Source organism: Erythrolamprus reginae, chromosome 7 (assembly GCF_031021105.1).
Source record: "Erythrolamprus reginae isolate rEryReg1 chromosome 7, rEryReg1.hap1, whole genome shotgun sequence".
Classification (NCBI taxonomy): domain Eukaryota; kingdom Metazoa; phylum Chordata; class Lepidosauria; order Squamata; family Dipsadidae; genus Erythrolamprus; species Erythrolamprus reginae.
Genome location: NC_091956.1, coordinates 82,837,032 through 82,863,073, shown reverse-complemented (window position 1 = coordinate 82,863,073; position 26,042 = coordinate 82,837,032). Strand labels below are relative to the sequence as shown.

Genomic DNA, 26,042 nt, shown 5'->3' with positions numbered 1-26,042 from the left:
TTGAAAAATAGCGAAGTACCCTGTTCGCAATGGTTGGGGACGCAATAAATGGGGGATCACATATATTTGTTTTCGTAAATTTTCACGGGTATATGTATGTAGATTGTTCTGAGTTCGGGTTTTGCCCTGTGTAATATTTTGCATGTCTATGCGACGTTTCGGTGAAATCACATTCACCATCATCAGGCTAAAGTTCCAAGATTGTGATGATGGTGAATGTGATTTCACATCCACCATCACCGAAACGTCGCATAAACATGCAAAATATTACACAGGGCAAAACCCGAACTCAGAACAATCTACATACATATACCCGTGAAAATTTACGAATATATATATATATATATATATATATATATATATATATATATATATATATAATCAAATAAATACTTGGTGTTAGACAAGTGTTGAATTAATAGTTTGCAGGCTAAGCCTGAGATAGTATTCAATTAATAAATCTATGAGCTAATATGGTGGTTTTAAACAGTTAATTGTTTACAGAGAATTTAATGACTGAAAGACAATAAATTGAAAGACATAGGAGAGCAGCGGGAGATTTAGCATTAATAACTTCTGACACATCATAGAAATTCTCATTTTTTGCTTTTTCCTTGGGGATTTAGCAAATTAAAGGAAATCAAAACAAAATTTTCATACCATGATTTGGAAAGTCACCAATAAGATACCAGACAAAAAGAAGAAAAGGGGGGGAAAATTGGATTTTTGCATTTGATTCCTAAACTGAAGTGAATGGGAACAAATGAGGAAAATTTCCTCAGTATAAAAAGTATTAGTGACTACACACTCAAAGTCTTATACTGTATAATGCTACACTCTTTTTTTTAGCTTAAATAATATAGGTCTTACTTGATGAAAACCTTTACAGTTTTGCCTTTAAGTTGTAATAAGAGGATGAGAAATATCAGGAAAATTCATAATGCAGCTTGAAGCAATTAATATATATATACTTTAACATGTCTTATCAGAAGAGCCTTCGCTAAGCTGGAATTGAACTTCTCTATTCAGCTGCAGGCTATCTTAACTCCACATACTTGAGAGCTTTCTAATAATTACGTGTTTATTACAACAAAGATACTGAGATATCATCCAAAAGTCTTTCCATGTAAATGATTTTAGTGAAGCTATAAATTATATTTTGTTTATTTCCTATACATCTTGTGCTTTTTTAAGCTAGAAAAACACATGTTCTCTGAAATGTTTTAAGTCCAATTTTTGTAGACTGCACAGCAGTTCAAACAGAAAGGGAATGATACCCTGACTGAACTGTTTTTTAATTTTTATTTTCTAAATCCTTCTCTAAAACTTTTGTTCTTATTACTTTTCGCCTATTAGATGTTCAAAGGCTCAACAGCTAAAGGCAAACTTGTCTCTGATAACAACTTGGGTTTGTTTTCCTACTGCCTCTGGACAACTGTAACAGATTACAGTCCTGGTGCATATTATTTATATGTATAGATTTTTAATGCAAGAGACTGTCATGAATTTCATGGACATTTATAGAGCATCTGGAGTTTCAGTTTGTTGAAATATTGCATTGGTATTTCCATTTTCAGTTTCTAAATGCCATCTCTAAAGTAGCTCTATTAATGATGATAATGGAATAACTGCAAAATCATGATTGAGATACTGCCTAAGTTTGAACTTCATTGTCTTAGTAGCCATATTTACTAAAGTGATTTTTTTTAAAAAGAGAGAGAGAGAGAGACAGAAGACATTTTGCATGGAATGGAATGGAACGGAATGGAATGGAACAGAATAGAATTCTTTATTGGTCAAGTGCGATTGGACACACAAGAAATTTGTCTTTGGTGCATATTTATTTATTTATTTATTTGTTCATTCATTCATTCATATTTGTATTCTGCCCCTCTCCGAGGCATTAAAACAATCATTATAATTCTAATTAAAAGAAAACCTATCAAACCAATCATTCAACAATCATACTGAAAATATGCTCTCAGTGTACATGAAAGAAAGAAATAGTTTGCAGACTTAATTGGAACCACAATCCTGGAACCTCTGCAGAGGTTTTGTTATACACAAGTATCCTTTCGGGGTGGGTTTCATCAGGTTCTGACCCGTTCTGGAGAACCGGTAGCAGAAATTTTGAGTAGTTTAGAGAATCTGTAAATACCAATTCTGACTGACACCGCCGCCATCTATTCTCTGCCTCCCGAGTCCCAGCTGATCGAGAGGAAATGGGGATTTTGCAGTATCCTTCCCCTGGAGTGGGGAGTGAATAGAGATTTTAGGGTATCCCTCCCCTGCCATGACCCTCACCAATCCACACCACACCACACCACGGCAACAGAACTGGTAGTAGAAAAGATGGAATCCCACCACTGGTATCCTGGTACAGTGGTACCTCCACCTAAGAACGCCTCTACTTACGTACTTTTCTAGATAAGAAACGGGTGTTCAAGATTTTTTTGCCTCTTCTCAAGAACCATTTTCCACTTACAAACCCGAGCCTCCTAAACTGTAACCAGAAAAGATGGGGAGAAGCCTCTGTGGGGCCTCTCTAGGAATCTCCTGGGAGTAAACAGCCGGAAAAGGCAGGGAGAAGCCTCCGTGGGGCCTCTCCAGGAATCTCCTGGGAGGAAACAGAGCCGCCACCCTCCCTGTGGTTTCCCCAATTGCACGCATTATTTGCTTTTACATTGATTCCTATGGGAAAATTGCTTCTTCTTACAAACTTTTCTAATTAAGAACCTGGTCATGGAACGAATTAAGTTCGTAAGTAGAGGTACCACTGTATTTGAAGTCCATACATTCTCAAGTGGCTAGAGCTGGGACACATAGCAATAGTGTTTAGTATTTATATACCGCTTCACAGTGCTTTACAGCCCTCTGTATGTGGTTTACAGAAAGTAAAAATATTGCCCCCAACAATCTGGGTCCTGATTTTACCGACCTTGGAAGGATGGAAGGCTGAGTCAACCTTGAGCCTACTGAGATTCGATCGGCCAAACTGGTGGCAGCTGGTGATCAGCAGAAGTAGCTTGCAGTACTGCACTCTAATCACTGCGCCACCGAGGCATGAATGAGGGATACATTGTAGTGGGTTATAATTCTACAGCTATGGCAGGAAAATTATCTTGGGATTCTTCAAGACCACCCATAAGGGTTTCCTTAAAGGCAGTCTTAAGCTGCATTCAAAGATTGATACCAAAGCTATCAAATGGCAGAGTTTAAGAAGTTGTTTTTGTGTTAACGCTGCACTCTAACCACTGCGCCACCAATGCTCTTTGATTACATGATCGCTATGTCTTTTTTCTTACAAGATATTCTTTAAAGAATTAAAGGGGGGTGAAACTTGTCTCTCCTGGCACATTATTTAAATTTATGATTATGATTATTATTATTATTATTATTATTTATTAGATTTGTATGCTGCCCCTCTCCGCAGACTCGGGGCAGCTCACAACAGTGATAAAACAATATACAATAACAAATCTAATATTAAAAGTCTAAAATAACAATTTAACATTAAAAGCCTAAAATCCCCATTATTTAAAAAGCTACACACAAACATACCATACATAAAACTACATAGGCAAGGGGAGATGTCTCAGTTCCCCCATGCCTGACGGCAGAGGTGAGATTTAAAACGTTTACGAAAGGCAAGGAGGGTGGGGGCAATCCTAATCTTTGTGGGGAGCTGGTTCCAGAGGGTCGGGGCCACCACAGAGAAGGCTCTTCCCCTGGGTCCCGCTGGTAAACAAAAACATATTAAACCAGGTTAATCTCCACTAACCCACTGGTGGCCTGATGCAGTTATGTTACTTTTCTTTTCTTTTTAAAGCTTGTACAACTATGGAAAACCTGAAAATTTACTCCGAGGCTGGAATTATTGGCCCTGGATTTTCATAATTCCATGGTTCCCACCACCGCCAGTCTTTAAACCTAAGTATCACATTGAGTGTAAGAATGGTGTTGACAGCTCTAAGATGTCACCCTACTGTTTCCTCTTTTCATCTTCCATTATGGCTTCTGGCTCTGCAGAATCCTTTTTCAGCAGCCCCATGTATTTCTGAGCATTGATTATAATGACCATTATCTATTCGTTTGAACTGCAGCTTCCGTATAATGAAATATCTGGCCTGACATTTCTGTAATAAGTGCTTGACTTTTGCACATAATAAGCACATAACACAGTTAAAGAAATATTAAAGGCTACTAGTCAGCGTAATACTTGAGAGCCAGTGAAATACTAATTGCCTTTTTTTAATGGTTCGGGAAAATTATTGTGTACTGTTTTAAAATTAAGGCAAGGGCCATAGATCTCTTCCTTAATATTTTTCTCCTCTCTCTCTCTTAGTCTAACATTAGAGCACCATCTTTCAGCTGTGGCGAGGGGGGCATTTGCCCAGGTTTGCCTGGTGCACCAGTTGCGGCCCTATTTGGACCGGGAGTCACTGCTCACAGTCACTCATGCCCTCATCACCTCGAGGTTTGACTACTGCAATGCTCTCTACATGGGGCTTCCTTTGAAAAATGTTCGGAAACTTCAGATCGTGCAGAATGCAGCCGCAAGAGCTATCATGGGGCTTCCAAGATCTGCCCACGTTTCGCCAACACTCCGTGGCCTGCACTGTATTGGTAATGACCTATAAAGCCCTACATGGCATCGGACCAGAATACCTCCGGGACCGCCTTCTGCCGCACGAATCTCAGTGGCCAATCAGGTCCCACAGAGTTGGCCTTCTCCGGGTCCCATCAACTAAACAATGCCATTTGGTGGGACCCAGAGGAAGAGCCTTCTCTGTGGTGGCCCCAGCTCTCTGGAATCAACTCCCCCCCCAGCTCTCTGGAATCAACTCCCCCCGGAGATTCGAATTGCCCCTACCCTTCCCACCTTCCACAAGATGTTGAAGACCTATCTATGTCACCAGGCATGGGGGGAATAACTATCTCTTCCCCCACCACCACCTTTTTTCCTGACTGTAATATATGAGAATGGTTTGATTGTGCAGTAATGATTGCTTTAAATATCTATGGGTTTTAAATCTCATTTTTTTAACTCTATTGGATTTTTATTCTATGTATTGTATTGTTGCTGTTGTGAGCCGCCCCAAGTCTTCGGAGAGCGGCGGCACACAAATCTAATAAATCGTAAATTTAATTACCAGGCTAAGTAACCTCTTCACCAGAGTTTACGGGATCTTCTGTTTATAAGGGCTTCGGGTTTGGGTGTGTCAAATGAGGGTCTTGTGAAGGGTCAGCTGTGAGCCAACCAGTGCATCACAGGAGAAAAAAAGGCAAGGCAAAAAAATAGGTAGAAGAAGTAAACAAGATTGGGAAACATTGAGCAAAATAATCATGTAACCTGGTATTCGATGCATTAAACAAGCACAGGCCTAAACAGGTTATTGTATTCAGGTTATATCCATTATCTTAAAGAAAGTATATCTTCTTCTGCACAAAAGTAATTCGGGCACAGCAAGACGTCATTCTCAAAATTATCAATAATTTTCCCTGGTTCTGGCAACACTGGTTATGCCCACTTACTATGCAGCGTAGTGAACCCATTGTTGTTTCCTACAACAGCAATAAATACAGCTTTTATGATTTCCTGATATTATATAATTTAGGGACAGCAAATGGACATCCGTGCCTCTTATTCATCTTCTCCTTTGGGCAGCTGATAGGCGGACATAATTTCAGCACATCCTTTCTGAATTCAATCTGCAAAACATCTTTCCAGCCTGACTTTTAGTGGTACTCAGCAGAATAGAAAAGCAACTTTGGGATATTATACTAGTGCTACATTTAAGAGTCCTCCCCTCCCCCGCCCCCCACAATTCTTCTTCCAACAATAAACATAATGAAGATCTCATTTCATATCAATGTGCAAATACTTCATTATAATTTAATGTAATGCGGCCTGTAGGACTGTTCTGGAAACAGCAACAGACTAGCCCATGGTGCCTCTGCCGGCAAAAATGGAGCTCAGGAGGGCCATGGGTGTCCCTCCCGAGCTCTGTTTTTGCTGGCAGAACGTTGCAGGAAGCCACCCCAACCAAAAACGGAGCTCACGAGACCATTTTTGCTGGCAGAGTGCTCGGGCTGCCACAAGCAACCCAACACGAGTGAAAACAACCCAGGTTTTGGACACTTGTGTTTGGAAAGACAGTAGCTCTTGAACAATAGAGTGAGTATTTTTGGAGGCGTTCTTGACAAACCTGGTCAAAGCAATGGAAACTGCAGTTTAATGTTTCCAAATGTAAAATAATGCACTTGGGGAAAAGGAATCCTGAATCTGAATATTGTATCGGCAGTTCTGTGTTAGCAAAAACTTCAGAAGAGAAGGATTTAGGGGTAGTGATTTCTGACACTCTCAAAATGGGTGAGCAGTGTGGTCAGGCGGTAGGAAAAGCAAGTAGGATGCTTGGTTGCATAGCTAGAGGTATAACAAGCAGGAAGAGAGAGATTGTGATCCCGCTATATAGAGCACTGGTGACACCACATTTGGAATACGGTGTTCACTTCTGGAGACCTCACCTACAAAAAGATATTGACAAAATTGAATGGGTCCAAAGACGGGCTACAAGAATGGTGGAAGGTCTTAAGCATAAAACGTATCAGGAAAGACTTCATGGACTCCACCTGTATAGTCTGGAGGACAGAAGGAAAAGGGGGGACATGATCGAAACATTTAAATATGTTAAAGGGTTAAATAAAGTCCAGGAGGGAAGTGTTTTTAATAGGAAAGTGAACACAAGAACAAGGGGACACAATCTGAAGTTAGTTGGGGGAAAGATCAAAAGCAACGTGAGAAAATATTATTTTACTGAAAGAGTAGTAGATGCTTGGAACAAACTTCCAGCAGACGTGGTTGGTAAATCCACAGTCACTGAATTTAAACCTGCCTGGGATAAACATATATCCATCCTAAGATAAAATACAGGAAATAGTATAAGGGCAGACTAGATGGACCATGAGGTCTTTTTCTGTTGTCAGTCTTGTATGTTTCTATGTTTCTAAGACAGTGTAAGCATGTGTTAGAGTGGTGAAACCCAACAAAAACAGCTTCTCCCGCCCCCTGGAGGCTCTCGGGAGGCCCTCTGGAGGCTGGAAACGGCCTGTTTCCCAACTTCTGGTCGGCCCAGTACGCTAGTGTTTCGCTCTCCCCAGGCTCCAAAGGCTTCCCTGGAGGTCTATGGAAGCCAAAAACTCCCTCCCAGCGCCTCTGTGAGCCAAAAATCAGCCGGCTGGCACACACATGCACATTGATGCTGAGCTAGGGCAACAGCTTGGGTGCCAGCAGATATGGCTCTACATGCTACCTGTGGCACCCGTGCCATAGGTTTGCCATCCTTAGTCCTTCTACCCATCTAGATGTTGGTGAACAATGACCCTGAGTTGTGTCAGGCAGTGTGATAATGTTAAGGGAAGAAAGGAATGTTACTTCGGGGAAGGAATTCTCATATCTCTTTTATAATAAAAACCACAGACAGGTTAGCACTGCGTATCACAAGAACAGTCCCCTCTGGAGGTCAACGTGCCTTTTCGTTTTTTCCGAAGCCGTGCACTTTAATGGACCACGGTCGTCTTTGCCTCCAAACTGAGCAGCATAAAAGCTTTTCCACAATGTTATTACACTCTGCTTGGCATCTATATTTTCCTGTAGTCAATGCATGCATAATACATATATTTCATCAGTGCAAGATGTTTGCCCTATGCTTTTACAGCTACGGATATAACTGGTATTTGCATAATAGCTCAATCTTTACCTCTAGATGACACAGTGGGAAGGCAGTCTCAAAGCAAGATGACTGTCATTCGGGCTCACAGCCTTATTTCTCTCCTCCGTAACTCGTATAAAGTCAACGTTATAGTTTGAGCACCCAGTCCACCGAGTGAGCACCCAGTCAATGGAATTCAAGGCAACTGCTGGCTATCATAAACTACCAGTCCTTAGGGGGGGAAATGGTTTTTTTTAAATAATTTTATTGACTATATACAGTGGATAGTCTAAGGGTAAAGTTTTGGGGTTTAGGTGATGATGCTACAGATTCTGGTAGTGAGTTCCATGCATCAACTACTCGGTTACTACAGTCGTATTTCCTGCAGTTTGGCGCGGTTTACTTTAAGTTTGTATCTGTTGTGTGCTTGTGTGTTGTTGTGGTTGAAGCTGAAGTAGCCGTTGACAGGAAGGACATTGCAGCAGAAGATTTTATGGGCTGTCCTTAGGTCGTGTTTAAGGCGATGCAGTTTTAAGCTTAATTTTGACCTTATATCTTATTTTTTACTTTATATCTCAATTTAAGCATCTCAACTTTTGAAGGAGAAAGAATTTTCTGGCTAAAATTCTGTCTTTTTTCTTCTATTTTCGCTTTCTTTTGTTCCATCTATGTTCTTGGCATTCAGACTTCCTTAAACCCCAGCTGATACATTTGTGACCAACTAGAATGGCAGCTAATTCATGCCATGCCTTTCTGATTCTCATTTTACTCCAACTGGATCCTTACTCTTAAACGTGATCTAAGTATTGCCCACAAGATCATATGTTGCAATGTCCTGCCTGTCAAAGACTACTTCAGCTTCAACCACAACAACACAAGAGCACACAACAGATTCAAGCTTAACATTAACTGCTCCAAACTTGACTGTAAAAAATACGACTTTAGTAATAGAGTTGTCGAAGCGTGGAACTCATTACCGGACTCCGTAGTATCATCCCCTAACCCCCAACATTTTACCCTTGGACTATCCACGGTTGACCTCTCTAGATTCCTAAGAGGTCAGTAAGGGGCATACATAAGCGCCTTCCGTCCCCTGTCCTATAGTCTCTCCTATATCTCGTACTTGTTCTCTACTATATCCTCTATAACCTTCATTGTGTATTAGACAAAATAAATAAATAAAATAAAATAAAATAAATAAAATAAAACAAAGCAAGCATTTGAAATGTTTGAGGACATAATCCCAATAAGACAGAGTGGGGATATTGCTCCACAATTTGAAATAGCCCTGTTAAAGTGATGCTTCTGGAAACTGAGTCTCTGTATATTCTAATTGTATATGCTTGCTTCTAATTTCATATGCTTGCTTCCTGACAAGGAAAATATTTATTTATTCTTCCTGAGCACAGGAGAATGTCTAAATGCTTATCTGTTTTTGTGGTGAGGGCGCCATCTTGTGGGGAATTCACACACTACAAAGAGTAGAATTACTACCAAATTAATGCTGACATTGCCTGAGGTCTCTTTTTGAAAAATTGTGCTTTCTGGGGCTAATATTATCCTCCAAGGTGGGTTTAAAAAAAAAAAAAAAATTATTATCTTCTCATGCAAATCACTTTGAACGTTAATGGAGTTTGTTCACCAACTAGACCAGGTGGAATCTCTCGCTGTGTTCAAAAACCTCAGCATACAAATTAGTTCTTTTGACTCAACACCTGAATTAAATTGCCAGAACAGCCATGATTTTGCAAAGGGGCAAATGTGACCTGACTTTTGGCCTCATTAGACAAACTAGTCACTTTGATGCTGCTGCAATTTGCCTTGATATATAATTTTCCCCCAACTGAAGGATTTAATCATTTCTTTTCGCATCTCTGCTTCCACTGCCTCATTATAGAATCTGTTATCTCTCACTTGCCCAAATTTCTGATAACTGGGAAAGGAATTTTTCCTACCTGTAATATCCCAATTGTCGCGATACAGTTAGGAAGAAATTTCAGTCTCAAAAATGTTACAAAGATCAAACAAGATCTGAACTAAAAACTCGTCAAAAATAGCAGAAGTTAAACCAAGCACTGTTTAGTGAGGAATCTTTACTAAGGGATTTTTATTTCTTATTTTATTTTTCTTGTTTGTTTGTTTTGTCAAGTACGTATTGTTACAAAGATATAACAATGTTTATATACATCATCATCATCATCATCATCATTATTATTATTATTATGTCAGTACAACACAGCAAATGAGATCACTATGCTGGATTTCGTATTTCATCATCAGTCGGGCACTTCCCAAGCACCTAGGACTGCGTGATGTAGCGGCGAATTATGTTTGCCGATCCTATTAAAGCGGCCTTTTGCAATTGACAGATGGAGATTTTGTCCATACCGATGGTTTTCAAATGTCCGCTGAGATCCTTTGGCACTGCACCCAGCGTGCCAAGTACCACTGGGACCACTTTCACGGGCTTATGCCAGAGTCGTTGCAGCTCGATTTTTAGATCTTCGTATTTCACTAATTTCTCTAGCTGCTTCTCCTCAATTCTGCTGTCTCCTGGGATTGTGATGTCAATGATCCATACTTTCTTTTTCTCCACAATCAGGATGTCTGGTGTGTTATGCTTCAGAATAAGGTCAGTCTGAAATCAGAAGTCCCACAGTAGTTTTACTTGCTCATTTTCTACCACTTTTTCGGGCTTATGATCCCACCAGTTCTTTGCCACTGGTAAATGGTAGTTCCGGCACAAGTTCCAGTGGATCATCTGTGCCACAGCATCATGTCTATGCTTGTAGTCAGTCTGTGCGATCTTTTTGCAGCAGCTGAGTATGTGATCGATTGTTTCATCTGTTTCTTTACAGAGTCTGCACTTTGGATCGTCTGTTGATTTTTCAATTCTGGCTTTGACAGCATTTGTTCTAATGGCCTGTTCTTGTGCCGCTAGTATTAGTCCTTCTGTCTCCTTTTTGAGTGTTCCACTTGTAAGCCATGACCAGGTCCTTTCTTTATCCACTTTGCCTTCAATCTTCTCCAAAAACTGTCCATGCAATGCTTTGTTCCGCCAACTGTCCATACGACAGTCTCAAAAATGTTACAAAGATCAAACAAGATCTGAACTAAAAACTTGTCAAGAATAGCAGAATACTACATCATTATTATTATTATTATTATTATTATTATTATTATTATTATATTTATATGCCGCCCCTCTCTGAAGATGATACTAGTGAGAGAGAGAGAGAGAGAGAGAGAGAGAGATTAGGACAGGGAACAGAAGACACACTGGTGCATTTATGCACGCCCCTTTCAGACCTCTTAGGAATTGGGAGAGGTCAACAGTGGATAGTCTAAAGATAAAGTTTGGGGGGTTAGTAATGATACTACAAAGTCTGTTAGTGAGTTCCAGCCATCAACTACTCGGTTACTAAAGTTGTATTTCCTGCAGTCGAATTTTGTGCGGTTTACTTTACGTTTCTACCTATTGTATGCTTGTGTGTTGTTGTGGTTGAAGCTGAAGTAGCCATTGACAGGAAGGACATTGTAGCAGATGATTTTATGGGCTTTGCTTAGGTCGTGTTTAAGGTGATGTAGTTCTAAGCTTTCTAAACCTAGGATTGTAAGTCTAGTTTCGTAGGGTATTGTGTTGCGAGTGGAGGGTTCTTCTACTAAAATATCTCTGGACATTTCCTAGAGTGTTTATGCCTGAAATACGGTGTAGGTTCCAGACAGATGAGCTGTACTTGAGGATTGGTCTGGCGAAAGTTTTGTATGCTCTGGTTAGTAGTGTGAGATTACCGGAGCAGAAGCTGCGTAGGATTAGGTTGAAACTTTGGCACTTAGGTCTTTTGATATGAGTATTCCAAGGTCTTTTACGGAGCGCGGGTTCTCTGTAAGGTCTTGTTTATTCAGCTTGTAATTCCTATTGCAGTAAATGGGTTTGAAAGTGTATAATTTTAGAAGAGTGGTGCATGCGTGTGTGTATGGACATGCACATACAGTTTATATAGTAGATAATGTATATTTTTGTGTGCCTGTGTGTAATATGTATGTACATATATGGCATATATGCATAAAATTAAATAGTACATTTTGGATGTTCAGTAATAGTAAATAGATAGGGAAATTGTATCTCTCTGAGGCGAGGAGAGGCCAGGCACCCTATCGCTAACCCAAACCTTGACTTGAGTGACATCAAGTTGGCCACCTTTAAACCAGCCACATGACCTTTAAGCCCCTCCCCAGTCACATGATCGTCACGCCACTCCCATCTTGTCACATGGCCGGCAAGCCACCCCCACAAAACAAGCCATGCCCACAGTGTGGTAGTAAAACCTTTTGCTGCCTTTCACTGATGGAAAGCCTGAGTTTTCATCTCTTTCCTTCTTTTACTACAGAGGATTAGGGAGCAGTCGTCCTGAATTCCTTCTCACACTAATAATAATAACAACAACAACAATAATAACAATAACAACAACAATAATAATAATAATTTATTAGATTTCTATGCCACCCCTCTTTGAGGATTCGGGGCGGCTGTTTGTAGCTGTTGCCTGGGAAATGCTTTTGTTTATATAACCATCTGCCTCCGCTTAGCTTCCCCAACGCCATCTCTGTGGCTCTCCACACGTCTTCATTATTTTGACATTGACATTGACAAGAAACTCTATATGGGGCTGCCCTTAAAGACCATCTAGAAACCGTAGCTGCTACAAAATGCAGCAGCATTTTGCTGGCAAGCGAGAGTCACTTTAGCTTTGTTAAAGCCACACTGTGAAAGGTACATTGGTTGCCAACAGGGGGGGTTGCTTTTTTTAAAAAAATGCCATCCATGGAGCTGGTTTTAATCTACATAGCCTTTGAATGACTAAAGCATAAGTAAGCATGCTATCTGTCTGATTGGAGCATCCTGCCCAGAGTCCCTGGAAGTTTAGCGGCAAATAAATTTAATAAATTATCTTCCTAGGGTAGAGATGGAAGAACTGTTTTGGCTTCTTTCTCTCAGAGAGATTAGGAGGTTGAGAATCCATTTATCCTTTTCAAAAAGGCTGCTTTCCCAAAATTATTTATTTTTGATTGATTGATTGATTTTGTCCAATACACAATGAGGGTTTTAGTGGGTATACACATAGTAAAATACACAATGAAGGTTATAGAGGATATACTCATAGTAAAATATAGTAAAAATATATAGTACTGTATATAATATATAGTATATAATATATAATATATAGATATACTCATAGTAAAATATATCTAAGAAAGAATAGAAGATATAGGAATAGAACATATCAATGAAAGAATAGAAGAAGAGATATAGGAAAAGAAGAAAGGTATAGGAGATATAGGAGAGCAATAGGACAGGGGATGGAAGGCACTCTAGTGCACTTGTACTTGCCCCTTACTGACCTCTTAGGAATCTGGAGAGGTCAACTGTGGATAATCTAAGGGTAAAGCGTTGGGGGTTTGGGGATGACACTATGGAGTCCGGTAATGAGTTCCACGCTTCGAGAACTCGGTTACTGAAGTCATATTTTTTACAGTCATGTTTGGAGCGGTTAATATTAAGTTTAAATCTGTTGTGTGCTCTTGTGTTGTTGTGGTTGAAGCTGAACCATTCCTGTGCTGTTGACATTCTGCTCTTTGTTTTGTTTTGTTGTGTTGTGTTGTTTGATATTCTGAAAGCTGCTAAATTCACAGGCGTCCCCAAACTTGGCAACTTTAAGACTTGTGGACTTCAACTCCCAGAATTCTCCAGCCAGCTGGCTGGACCAGCTGGCTGGAGAATTCTGGGAATTGAAGTCCACAAGTCTTAAAGTTGCCAAGCTTGAAAACCTATGCGCTAAAACTTTGCACATAGACCATGAATCTACAGATCAGGTTGCTTTTAACCCTGTCTTATTTATATGCTATTGTAGTTACTACATGATAAATTTACTGCATCGTAATTTAATCTTTAGTCTCCTTTTTATCATTGGGGGCCTGTTTTTGTTTACTGTGAAATGTATTACTGTTAAAGTATTTAAAATGTGCAGACAATGAATCTTATAAGTACATATAAGTGTGTGATATATAATATTTGCTTACCATTTAGAACAAGTGAGCGTTGATTAAAAGCAAAGACTTCCAACGGAAGTATGTTAAAGGGCCTTGCAGCTCAATTGGTTTAAATTCAACATATTTAAAGCAGGTGCTTAAAATCAATAGAATACAAAGCCTGCCTTTGTTTGGGATTATTGCAACAGCAACTGTCTCCATTTCTGATGCTGTGATGCTAGCAAAGGCACATGACATGCCTCAAGAAAATGCATTGATCTTCACATTACATAGCAATCAGTGAAGTATTTCACGACGCAGTGGAGGTAGCAAGTTTATGCACTATTTATTGAATACTTAATAGTTTTTTATTGTCCTTCTTTCTCTACTACTTTAGTATGACCCTTAATTACATTTAAAATAGGAAATAATTAAATAGTATGTTTTCACCCATAAATACTTTAATCATTTTAATCATTATCTGAACTTTTATAGCAATTAAGGAAAATTGAGCTACTTGCCTAATCTGTTATTCTACTGAACATTGTGGGTTCTGCACGAATCCCAGCAACCGATTAGGTCCCACAAAGTTGGCCTTCTCCGGGTCCCGTCAACAAAACAATGCCGTCTGGTGGGACTAGGAGAAGAGCCTTCTCTGTGGTGGCCCCGACCCTCTGGAATCAACTCCCCCCGGAGATTAGGACTGCCCCCACCCTCCTTGCCTTTCGCAAACTCCTAAAAACCCACCTTTGTCACCAGGCTTGGGGAAATTGATTCCCCTCAGCCACTCTGTTTTATGTATGGTTTGTTTGGGTTGTATGATTGTTTTTAAATTAAGGGTTTTTAACTGTTTTGTTTTTAATTATTGGATTTGTATTATGTATTGTTGCTGTGAGCCGTCCCGAGTCTTCAGAGAGGGGCGGCATACAAATCTAATAAATAATAATAATAATAATAATTATTATTATTATTATTATTATCATTATTATTATGTCAATACAACACAGCAAACGAGCTGACTATGCTGGATGTCATATTTCATCACCAGTTGGGCGCTTCCTAAGCACCTAGGACTGCGTGATGTAGTGGCGAATTATGTTTGCCGATCCCAGTAAAGCGGCCTTTTGCAATTGACAGAAAGAGATTTTGTCAATTCCGATGGTTTTCAAACATCCGCTGAGATCCTTTGGCCCTGCGCCCAGCGTGCCAAGTACCACTGGGACCACTTTCATGGGCTTATGCCAGAGTCATTGCAGCTCGATTTTTAGATCTTCGTATTTCACTAATTTCTCTAGCTGCTTCTCAATTCTGCTGTCCCCTGGGATTGCGATGTCGATGATCCATACTTTCTTTTTCTCCACAATCAGGATGTCTGGCGTGTTATGTTTCAAAATTCGGTCAGTCTGAAGTCGGAAGTCCCACAGTAGTTTTGCTTGCTCATTCAACCACTTTTTCGGGTTTATGATCCCACCACTTCTTTGCCACTGGTAGATGGTAGTTTTGGCACAAGTTCCAGTGGATCATCTGTGCCACAGCATCGTGTCTATGCTTGTAGTCAGTCTGTGCGATCTTTTTGCAGCAGCTGAGTATGTGATCGATTGTTTCATCTGTTTCTTTACAGAGTCTGCACTTTGGAATTATTATTATTATTATTATTAATAATAATAATAATAACAACTTATTATTATTAGTAGTAGTAGTAGTAGTTATTACTATCAGACAAGTTTTCAAATAATCCTATTATTATTATTATTATCTGGGTCTTTAATAGATTAAAATTAAATCATCATGTACTGTATTTCTTCATTCATGACTCTGTGATTTCTCTCCAAGGATTCTAGAACTCCAGCAGAACGGACACATGGACCTCCTGAAGCATAAGTGGTGGCCCAAGAATTCCCAGTGTGATCTGCACTCCTCTGTGGACCCCAAATATAAAGGGGGAGCCTTGGACATTAAAAGCTTTGCAGGTGTTTTTTGTATACTGGCAGCTGGGATTGTTCTCTCCTGCTTAATTGCCATGTTGGAAACGTGGTGGAATAAACGAAAAGGCTCCCGGGTTCCTTCAAAAGAGGTATGAGACCCTTCCATTTCATCATAGCACTAGAGGTGAGAAGAAAAATGCACCTTCTGATATGTTTTAATGGCATTTTAATCACCAACTGTGAACCATTTGTCTCTTGGAGAGAAAAAAAAACACCGAGAAAGAAATAATAGAATGTCGTACTTATGAAATACTTATCCTAATTAATTTCCGTGGGATTTATCTTGTTCACCAGCATTTAGTGAATAATAATTGGCTTTCATATTATTTATGTAAAGTATTAGCAATTAGGTATTTTATTACTAATCTGGATAAGATCTGTCTTCTACCAACGTGCAATGCAGCCTGATCCTACCATTCAACAGGAAATCCTGCTAATTCCACGGGGTTTACATCTAAGACTGCATCCTTAATTGGCTTAACTGAATTTTATCTTTAGTTGATTAAAGCAGGACCAAATGTTAATCAGTTTTGAATTCTGGTAAGATTGTACTTCCCGGTTTCATAAGATGTGAACAAGAAAAGAAGGCCTACAACGGATGGTTTGTTAAACTGTATATTGTTATACAATGATACTTCTACCTAAGAACACCTCTACTTACAAACTTTTCTAGATAAGAACTGGGTGTCCAAGATTTTTTTGCCTCTTCTCAAGAACCATTTTCCACTTACAAACCCAAGCCTCCGAAATTGTAACCGGAAAAGGCAGGGAGAAGCCTCTGTGGGGCCTTTCTGGGAATCTCCTGGGAGGAAACAGGGCCGGAAAAGGCAGGGAGAAGCCTCTGTGGGGCCTCTCAAGGAATCTCCTGGGAGGAAAGAGGGCCAGAAAAGCCAGGGAGAAGCCTCCGTGGGGCCTCTCTAGGGATCTCCTGGGAGGAAACAGGGCCTCCACCCTCCCTGTGGTTTCCCCAATCGCACGCATTATTTGCTTTTACATTGATTCCACAAGTCTTCGGAGAAGGGCGACACACAAATCTAGTAATTAATAATAAAATACTAATAATAATTACAAACTGTTCTACTTAAGAACCTGGTCACAGAACGAATTAAGTTCGTAACAAGAGGTACCACTGTATACATTTCCCTTACAATCAGCTACATTCAGAAATTTTGTGCTCTTTTTGGATGACCAGGGGCGGATTGCACTTACCATTGCTATCAGTGCGCTGCCCACACAGTTTCAGGTCTCCGGCGCGTGCTCGCATTCCAGCGTGTTTTTGCTTCTGTGCATGCGAAGAAAGCAAAATCTTACACAGGGACACACACGTACATGAGATTTCGTGGGAGCCAAATCACCGAAATCTCACACACATGTCCCCTTGCGAGATTTTGCGCAGAAACAAAAACATGCTGGGACGAATGCATGCACACACCAGAGGCCTGAAGCTGCACCTGTAGTGCAACTTTTACTACCAATGCGGTGCCCTTATTAGTGTTGGGCGAACCGAACCTGCAAAGTTCGGGTTCGTACCAAACTTTACGCGGTTCGGTATGCCAAACCTGAACCCGAATTTTTGCAAAAGTTCAGCAAAGGTTCGGGTTCGGGAGAGCACCAGGAAGCGCCGCCGCCCAGCTGTCACCTTCCGAAACAGCCAGGGAGCTGTCGGCCAGTCGGGAGACAAAAAAGGAGGCGGGGAATCCCACAAGGAGATTCCAGGGGCGGAGCTTTGACGTCACTGAGACGTCCTTCCTGGCTGGCTGAAACGGGGACTCCAGGAAGGACGTCTCAGTGACATCAAAGCTCCGCCCCTGGAATTCCCTCGTGGGATTCTCTGCCTCCTTTTGCGCCTCCCGACCAGCCAACAGCTCCCCGACTGTTCTGGGAAGCGCCGCCGCCCAGCTGTCACCTTCAGAAACAGCCGGGGCACTTCTCGTCGGTCTCCCGAACGCTGAACCCGGAGGTTCGGCAAACGTTCGGGTTCAGGAGAGCGCCGGAAAGTGCCCCTACTGTTCCGGAAGGTGACAGCTGGGCGCGGCACTTCTTGGCGCTTTCCCAAGTGCCAAACTTGAAAGTTTGGCAAAAGTTCAGGTTCGGGTGCCGACCCCGAACTTTTTTAAAAATTTGGGTGCCGAATCTGAACCCGAACTTCGTTGGGTTCGCCCAACACTAGTCCTTATCTGTGCCAGTAGCAACCTTCTACTGGATCTGACTAATGGATCAAATGAAAATTGGTTAAGAAAGATTCACTTGAAGCACCCACAGGCAGTACTCGTCTTACGGCCCCCAATTGAAGGGTGCACTTCCAAACCTTTAGGAAAGGTAAGTAGATTTCACCACTGGGTTGAGATCCCACGTCCTAGACTCAAAGTAAGCTTTCACTGGGTTTGCAAAGTTCCTACCACCTCTTCCTTTCGAGAGAAACAGGATGTATTTATAAAATCCATCACCCTCAAAATGTCAAGTATAAATTATGGCTTAATTTTCACAGCCCTGAATTGTTTATTTTTAAACGTCTTTTCTGGCCTACTTATTATAGAGGGATATCTCTGGGTTTTTGTTTTAAATCCTTCACTTTAGGCAGCCTTGCAATTCATCAGAGTAAATGTGAGCCTGCGCTTCTAAATCAGGGCGCTGACAAAAGAAGAATGTGACTGTATCCGAAAGCCAAGGGATCAATTTACGAGATTACTGTTTAGAAGAAACTTATCCTAACGTTACCCTTGTGATTTACAGCCTTAAGAAATAGGTAGGGAGAGTGGAAGGGGGAACCATTTAGCTATTGCAAATATTGACAATTTAAAATGTGGGTGAAGTCTTCATGAAGTAGTATCTTGGAACATCCTTTCATCGATATACGTTGGTATCGTATAAAGAAAATTTACATAATGTTCTGTCGGGCTCTCTGGTAGAATCCTCCCAAAAATTCACAGGTACAAATTTCAAACACACACACGTTTGAAAATTCAAAACAATGTTCTTTATAATGAAAATTCACTTAAACCTAGCCCTCTTTTGGTATAGCAAAGAGCACTTGTCTCCAAACAAACTGGTAATTTGTACAAGTCCCTTATCAGTTCTGAGATACTTATCTTGCAGCTGTGAGGCAATTCACAGTCCTTCTTCTTTCACAAAGTGACACACACTTTGCTCTGGTTTAGTTTCAAAGCGGGGAAAAATCAGCACACAAAAAATCAAAGTCAGTAAAGCAGTCACAAAACACAACGATCAGATAATCCTCCACAATGGCCAAACCCACAGGCTGCTATTTATAGCAGCCTCACTAATGACCACAGCCCCACCCAACCACAAGTGGCCTCATTTTCTTTGATAATAATCTCTCAGTTGTTGCTGCCTATGCATCGCTCTCCTCATGCGTGGCTGTATCATTAACTCTTGTTCTGAATCCAAGGAGGAGACAGATAATTGATCTCCTTCTGAGCTGTCTGCCCCACTCTCCTCCTCCCTGTCACTCATGTCTTCTGGGCCAGAGGAGCCTTAATCAGCAGATTCCACCGGGGGCAAAACAGGCCTACAGCATGTGGATGTCTCCCCCATATCCACAGTCCTTGGGGCAGGAGCTGGGCCAGAGCTAACCACAACATATAAGATGTTTTATCAGTGGCATTATGCTCGAGCACGTTTAGCCAAAATTTATCCAAACATAAGTAATAAGTTCTGGAAATGCAAATCTGCCATAGGTACATATTATCATATTTGGTGGTTATGTCTGGAAGCAAAAAAAATTTGGTCTAGGATTCAAAACTGGTTGAAATAAATGTTAAATTATCAATTGGAAATGAAACCGGAAATGTATCTTTGGGGAATAATTAGAGGAGAGCATAGTAAGGAAGAAGACTACTTGATAACACATATATTAACATCAGCAAGGTTGGTGTTTGCACAAACTTGGAAAAAGAAAAATATACCAAATGAAAAAATGGTGATTAGGAAAATGCTAGATTGTGCTAAATGAAGCAAATTCACATACAAATTACAGAATAAACAAAATAAAGACTACTACACAATTGTCCATGGGGATCTTGAGCAGAAAGAGAAGGCAGGACCCTCCCTTTCCCTTGACCCCCAACAAATGGTACTCAAGGGAATCCTGCCTGCCTCAACCAACATAGAGGCGGCACATGGACATCCCTTTCGATAACCACTGATACACTTGGCATCCAAGAATCTGTCTAATCCTAATCCTGTCAAATCCTGAACCTATCCAGGCTGACAGCTGTCATGACTTCTTCTGGAAGTTAATTCCATAAACCAACGACCCTCTGGGTAAGGAAATATTTCCCTTGATTTGTCCTCACTTTCTTACCTATGAGGTTTAGGGGGTGCCCCCTCGTCCTAGTATTGTGTGATAGAGAAAAGAATTTTTCTCTATCCACCTTTTCTATCCCATGCATGATTTTATACACTTCGATCAAGTCACCCCTTAAGCGCCATAAACTGTATAGTGTTCTCAACTATATAGTGACAGTAGATGAAAATTGGGCTTACCGCCATACTCCAAAGAGCAAATGTTAATCAATGCAGTAACGCCACACCCATTCTCAAAACTCAAGAATCGGGGAGAAAAATCTTGGGCACCCATCATACACAAATATTGAGCACCCATCGACAACGCCAGTCGATGACCTACTGACCACTGGCACTGCTCGTTCTCTTCTGCTGGCTTCCCGTTACATGATAGTGTAGATACTTTCTTTTAATATTAGATTTGTTACATTGTATATTGCTATTATTATTATTATTGTGAGCCGCCCCGAGTCTGCGGAGAGGGGCGGCATACAAATCTAATAAATAATAAATAAAATAATAATAATAATAGTAATGGCAACTTCCCGCACGAACATTCCCCCTGAGAGCTACGTTCCTTATAACTTTACTTTCTGGATAAACCTCGTAGCATTCATTTTAACCATCTTGAAATTCATTGGCATCTTCCGGAGTCCCCAGGTGGACTTTATACATTGCATCAATTTATCTCAAGCCCACTGGACTTCAGAATGCAGCCTTTTCATTTGAAGAAAACAAATAAAATGCCTTAAGGTTGTAAAACTAGCTGTGAAGTTGTGAGCCAAAGTAACCCATGCAGTCAATGTCTGCTTGTGTCTGCAGACGGCCTTATAACAATAGTTCTGACAGAAGTGTGACCCGTCCCCATTAATCTCAAAAGGATGTAAGCTCTGAAGCCCGGGGGATAATTTAAATGTCCGTACGGCCGCATATTTTACTGTTGACGGTGGCACATTTGAAAGAAGAGGAGCAATCATTTCGTGGAGCTAGGCACGAGCCATCCTGTGAGTGGTATCTCCTTTTGATGTCTTAAGTGGGTGGACTATAGGTCAGGGATGGCATTTGGCAAGTACCACTTTTAAAAGGCGCCTGTTTCATTTTCTTATAAACAATGTGGATTGTGTTCAGCAGTCGAATTAATCTTAAAAGGCCACATAGGAATGTCATGGAGGACGGTTGTTTAAGGTAAAATAGATATTACTGCAAAAGATAAAATTAAGAGTTGATCTAACTGGAGCCAATGATAGTGCTTTAATTAGGAAAACAGTTCACATATTACCTTCAACAGAAGTATCATAAGAACGGAAGTTCATATTACCTTTCAAAGCATTAAGGTCATTGTGGATGAATTGTTTTGCTATTGGTACATATTCAGAAACCTGGTTGGTAAATCCCTCTGTATAATAACATGTGTGCTTGGGCCAAAAGAGCAAATCTTAAACCCCAATCTTTAAATACAGTAGCCCCCAACTTATGAACAATGGCTTAACAAACGTTTGAAATTACAAGGATACCATCCCTCAAAGCTACTTATGATCTGTTTTGTTTTGTTTTGTTTTATTTTATTTTATTTATTTATTTATGTAGTCAAGTACATATTGGTAGTATACAAAGAAATAAGGCTGTTCATATACATACATACATACATACATACATACATACATACGTCCTCTGATCTGAGACATTTTTTTGCCAGTTTACAATGTTTACTTCCTGTTTCTGGCAAAAAATGCCCATTGGGGAACACTGATTTGCCTAATGACCATGGCATTCACTGAATGACCACCACAAAAAAATGATAAAAAATAGGATTTCGTCATATGATGCCTTGACTTACGATTGCAACAATTTACGTCTATAATTCCAGGCTCCGTTATGATTCTAAATCAAGGATTGTCTCAAACAAGATAGATATTGTTGTACCCTTATTTCTATCCGTATCTGCAAATGGGCTCTAAGAAGTGAAAAAAGTGATGGAACAAAAGTGTATATAAATGCAGTGTAAATTAGCAGTTAATATATTTGACCCCCCCCCCCCCCACTGTATCAAATAAAGTTTAATTAATACATATTAATTCCTGCAGAATGCTCTAGTTTCCTTAAGCTGTTTGAGGACATGGTAAAAAAGTAGAAATGGCAATGCAACCAGTGAAAATAATAGTAGTGAGAAAGAAAATGTATTTTCTGTATGTGGGAGTGTGTACACACACACACACACACACAAACGGAAATGCAATGCAGGAAATTTATCTTTATTTTTTGTTTTCCATTAGTTGGCACACTGTTCATTGATTAGGTTAATATTCTAATTTATACTGAATTTTGAGAAGGAGGCTTTGAAAACAAAACGGAGTAAGCAAAGTACAGAGTTTGGTGTATTTAAAAACGAAGGTAATATTAAGACATTTGATCAAACAGATGGCAGAAATGGCTATCATTTTTACCAGGACGGAACATCTGATATTAGATCTTTCTCCTACAGTATGTATAATAAGGTTGTAAGTTGTAAGTAAGTTGGGTATAAATAAACAGAATGTTACAACAATTCTATATTTAGCATTACATATGTATACATATTTTTGAATAAAATAACATTTTATAGTTATAGCAGAAATGGAACTTAATTTCAAACTGTGTTCTTTGAGTCTGCGGAGAGGGGCGGCATACAACTCTAATTAATAATAATATTGAATAATGCTACTTAGGGCTAAAATTGTGTTTCCATTCAGCAAGAGAGCTTCTAGTTTTCATCTAGCATTATTATAAACCCCATTTTTTTTCAAATGCACCTATCAGCCAAGTCTGAATTACCTTCAAAATAAAGCACGCAAAATTAGCCAAGAATTGGCACATTTTATTCCGATCGATATATGAAATTTATGTGTAGCCTTTAAAACCCACAAATTCCCTGTTATAAATTTTCCTTAGCCTTTCATCAACAACACAATTTTGTCCCTAAAGCTTCTGCGACATTTCCTCTTGCGTTATTTCCTTTTATCTTCATCTCCATTATCCTCTTTTGCTTCCTTGCCCGAAACCAAGCAAAACTTTAAAGAAGATCTATACTTCCATCAGAAATAAGCAGTTGTAGCAATAAAGGAATGCAAAATAATTGCACTCCAAAATGATGAATAGATTTTGAGTCACCGTGCTAGTGAGGATTTGGATGTTCGGGGTATACAATTTCTAAAATATAGAAAAGAAATAAGTTGAAATTTGGTATTGCCACTGATAGTTTTGTGGGAGAAAGCCTTACATGGGAGAACCCCCTGATGATGCAATTTTTGGCGATTTTTTTCCCCCCGGCATCTCCATGTTGGAAGAATGCTGTAGGTTCGCCATCATGACTCTAGATAGTTGGCATGATTAACAGCCTGCCAGTATGATGATTGAAGAGGCTTATTCAATACCCCAGGAATTCTATCTCTGGGGCACCAATCTGACACTTGCTGCTTTTAACTTTGAGTCCGGCAATCCTGAATCTGCTGAGGACTTCGCAAAGCCTATCTATTAGTGATTTTTCATTTCCAGCAACAATTAGCACATCGTCAAAATAGGGCACCACCCCAGGTATTTTGATTAATAATGCCATTAAAAAATTCTCTGGGCCAATACTAACCCCAAATTGCAAATGATAGCATTTGAACGCCCCCCCCTCCCCATGCATGATGATGGTTTGTGCCTCTGCCGTAGCACCGTCTACCAGCATGTCCTCCATAACTAGAGCATGGCTCAACCCTCAGGCAGTCAGCTACTCGGTGACATTCCATTCAGAAAACCTCCTCCTTGCTGTCATCTGAGGGGTCGTCTTAGCACCAGCTTTCATGCACCAAGAGTGTTGCTTTTTGTGGAGCAGGTGACACCATGCATCTATGCAGCGAGTCTACTCTTTTGATGCTTCGGTCACTGTTGCTTCATTCAGGGCTGTTTGCAGTGTCAAGTTGGACTTGGCAAGTAAACACCGCTGCAGCCGAAGGTCTTGCGCTCCATAGATCAGCTGATCTAGTAATTTGTCATCTAGGTCCCTAAATTCACAGTGTGTGGTGACCTTTTGAAGTGCCACTAGGTACTGGTTGATTGACTCTCCTTCCTTCTGTAATCGTTGGTGGATTTCATGCCGTCTCACCACCTTGGAGGGTACTGGAGCGCAGTGGGTTGCAGCATGTTCCGCAGCACCTGCCATGGCACCATCTGTACTGGTGTTGGCTCTGCCAGGGACTCGGCAATGTCAAGAACCTTATGGCTGCAGTGGCTGAGGAAGAGCAGTCTTTTTTTTGCTGTGCAAAATGGCCACCTTCCTTCTGCTGGATCTCTGTTGTCTTCTGTCAGCCTTCTTCAATATCCCCCCTTCGTTGCCAGTTGTTGAGTCCGGTGATTGAAGAGGCTTAAGGCAGGATTCAAGACAAGCAGCTCTTAACTACGTACAAGATCCAGCAGAGAGCCAGTCTTACAGCTAGCCCTTTTATAAGGAGCTGTCGGATGGCTCAGCCTATCAGGAGTCTCCATTTTCCCGCCTGAATAGAGGACCTGGTTATAACAAGGCAGTCTGCATATCTAACACCAATAGTCTCCATTACATTCTGATATATACTTTTTAATGTGGTTGCACAGTGGTTAGAGTGCAATACTGCAGGCTACTTCTGCTGACTGTCGGCAGTTGCTGTTGCTTCTTTAACTTTTGTGTATTGCCTTTTTCAATAATAATAATAATAATAATAATAATAATAATAATAAAAATAATAATAATAATAATAAAAATAATAATAATAATAATAATAAAAATAATAATAATAAAAATAAATTATTATTTTTCTCTCTCTTGCTTTGCTCCTTCCAGGACGACAAAGAAATTGACCTGGAGCACCTCCACCGGCGTGTGAACAGCCTCTGCACAGATGATGAAAGTCCCCATAAACAGTTTTCCACTTCCTCCATTGACTTGACTCCCCTGGACATTGACACTTTGCCCACGCGTCAAGCCCTGGAGCAAATCAGTGACTTCAGGAACACTCACATCACCACCACCACTTTCATACCGGAGCAGATCCAGACTCTGAGTCGCACACTTTCAGCTAAAGCTGCTTCCGGGTTCTCTTTCGGCAACGTGCCGGAACACCGGACTGGCCCTTTCAGGCACAGGGCTCCCAATGGGGGGTTTTTCAGAAGTCCTATCAAAACAATGTCTTCGATTCCGTATCAACCCACCCCAACTTTAGGGCTTAACATCGGTAACGATCCGGACCGAGGCACGTCCATCTAAGACTTCGGACATTGCTTTGTCACCGTTTCCTCCTTTCGGACTCTCCCCTTTTTGAGGAGCGGCTGTGATATTGCGGAACTAACTTGGATGTAACTTTTTTTAAAAAAAGAAAAAGAAACCTGGAACACTTAGTAACAACTCATTATCCTTCCTCTGGCCCTCCTCTTTTTCATTTTTCTCTCTTCTACTACGTGAGGCTGTGATATGGTTTTTTTTCCAGCCCGGTTCCTTTAGGGTAGCTGCATTGGCTGAAATTAAAGTGGTTCTGGAGCAATCCTTTTTCTAGAACGTGTTATAACTTAACTTTGTAAACCACCAAGCTGGTGGGACTACTCTGGAGTAAATGCAACCTGAGCTACTGTAGGACAACTGCCTGCCATCCTTCTAAAACTCTATTTGGTAGTTATTCAACTGTGCCGGTCTTCAATTATGATTCCATTAGGCTGTTTCTGAGCGCACCCAGGATGTAAGTGTAACGACAGTTTGCCATTCTGTAAAACAGTCATGTCAGGTTTTTTTAAGCATTGTGTAGCTGCTTTAAGATCCCGTGGGTGGGGGTGGGATAAGTGTTTAAATGTTCATACAGGTGCTAATGCTTGTATTCCCATGTGTTCCAAAGCACTGTTTTGGAAATGAACCCGAAGGTCTACACCGGGGGTGGATTGCTCCTACCTCCTGCTACCGGTGCGCCATGCACACAGCATGGGGAGTCTCGTGTGTATGCACCTACTATGTGTGCATCCCCAGTGC

The 26,042-nt window shown here is 40.6% G+C and overlaps 1 protein-coding gene across 1 annotated transcript in view; it reads left to right on the top strand.

The window, feature by feature from the left end:
• Positions 1-25,423, top strand: part of GRID2 (glutamate ionotropic receptor delta type subunit 2) — a 616,736-nt gene extending 591,313 nt beyond the window's left edge. Inside the window, exons 14-15 of the mRNA XM_070756691.1 lie at positions 15,576-15,816; positions 24,870-25,423. Of these exons, the coding sequence (XP_070612792.1) occupies positions 15,576-15,816; positions 24,870-25,292 (664 nt within the window). The 3' untranslated portion in view covers positions 25,293-25,423. The remainder of the gene's footprint in view (positions 1-15,575; positions 15,817-24,869) is intronic.
• Positions 25,424-26,042: the final 619 nt, after the last annotated feature.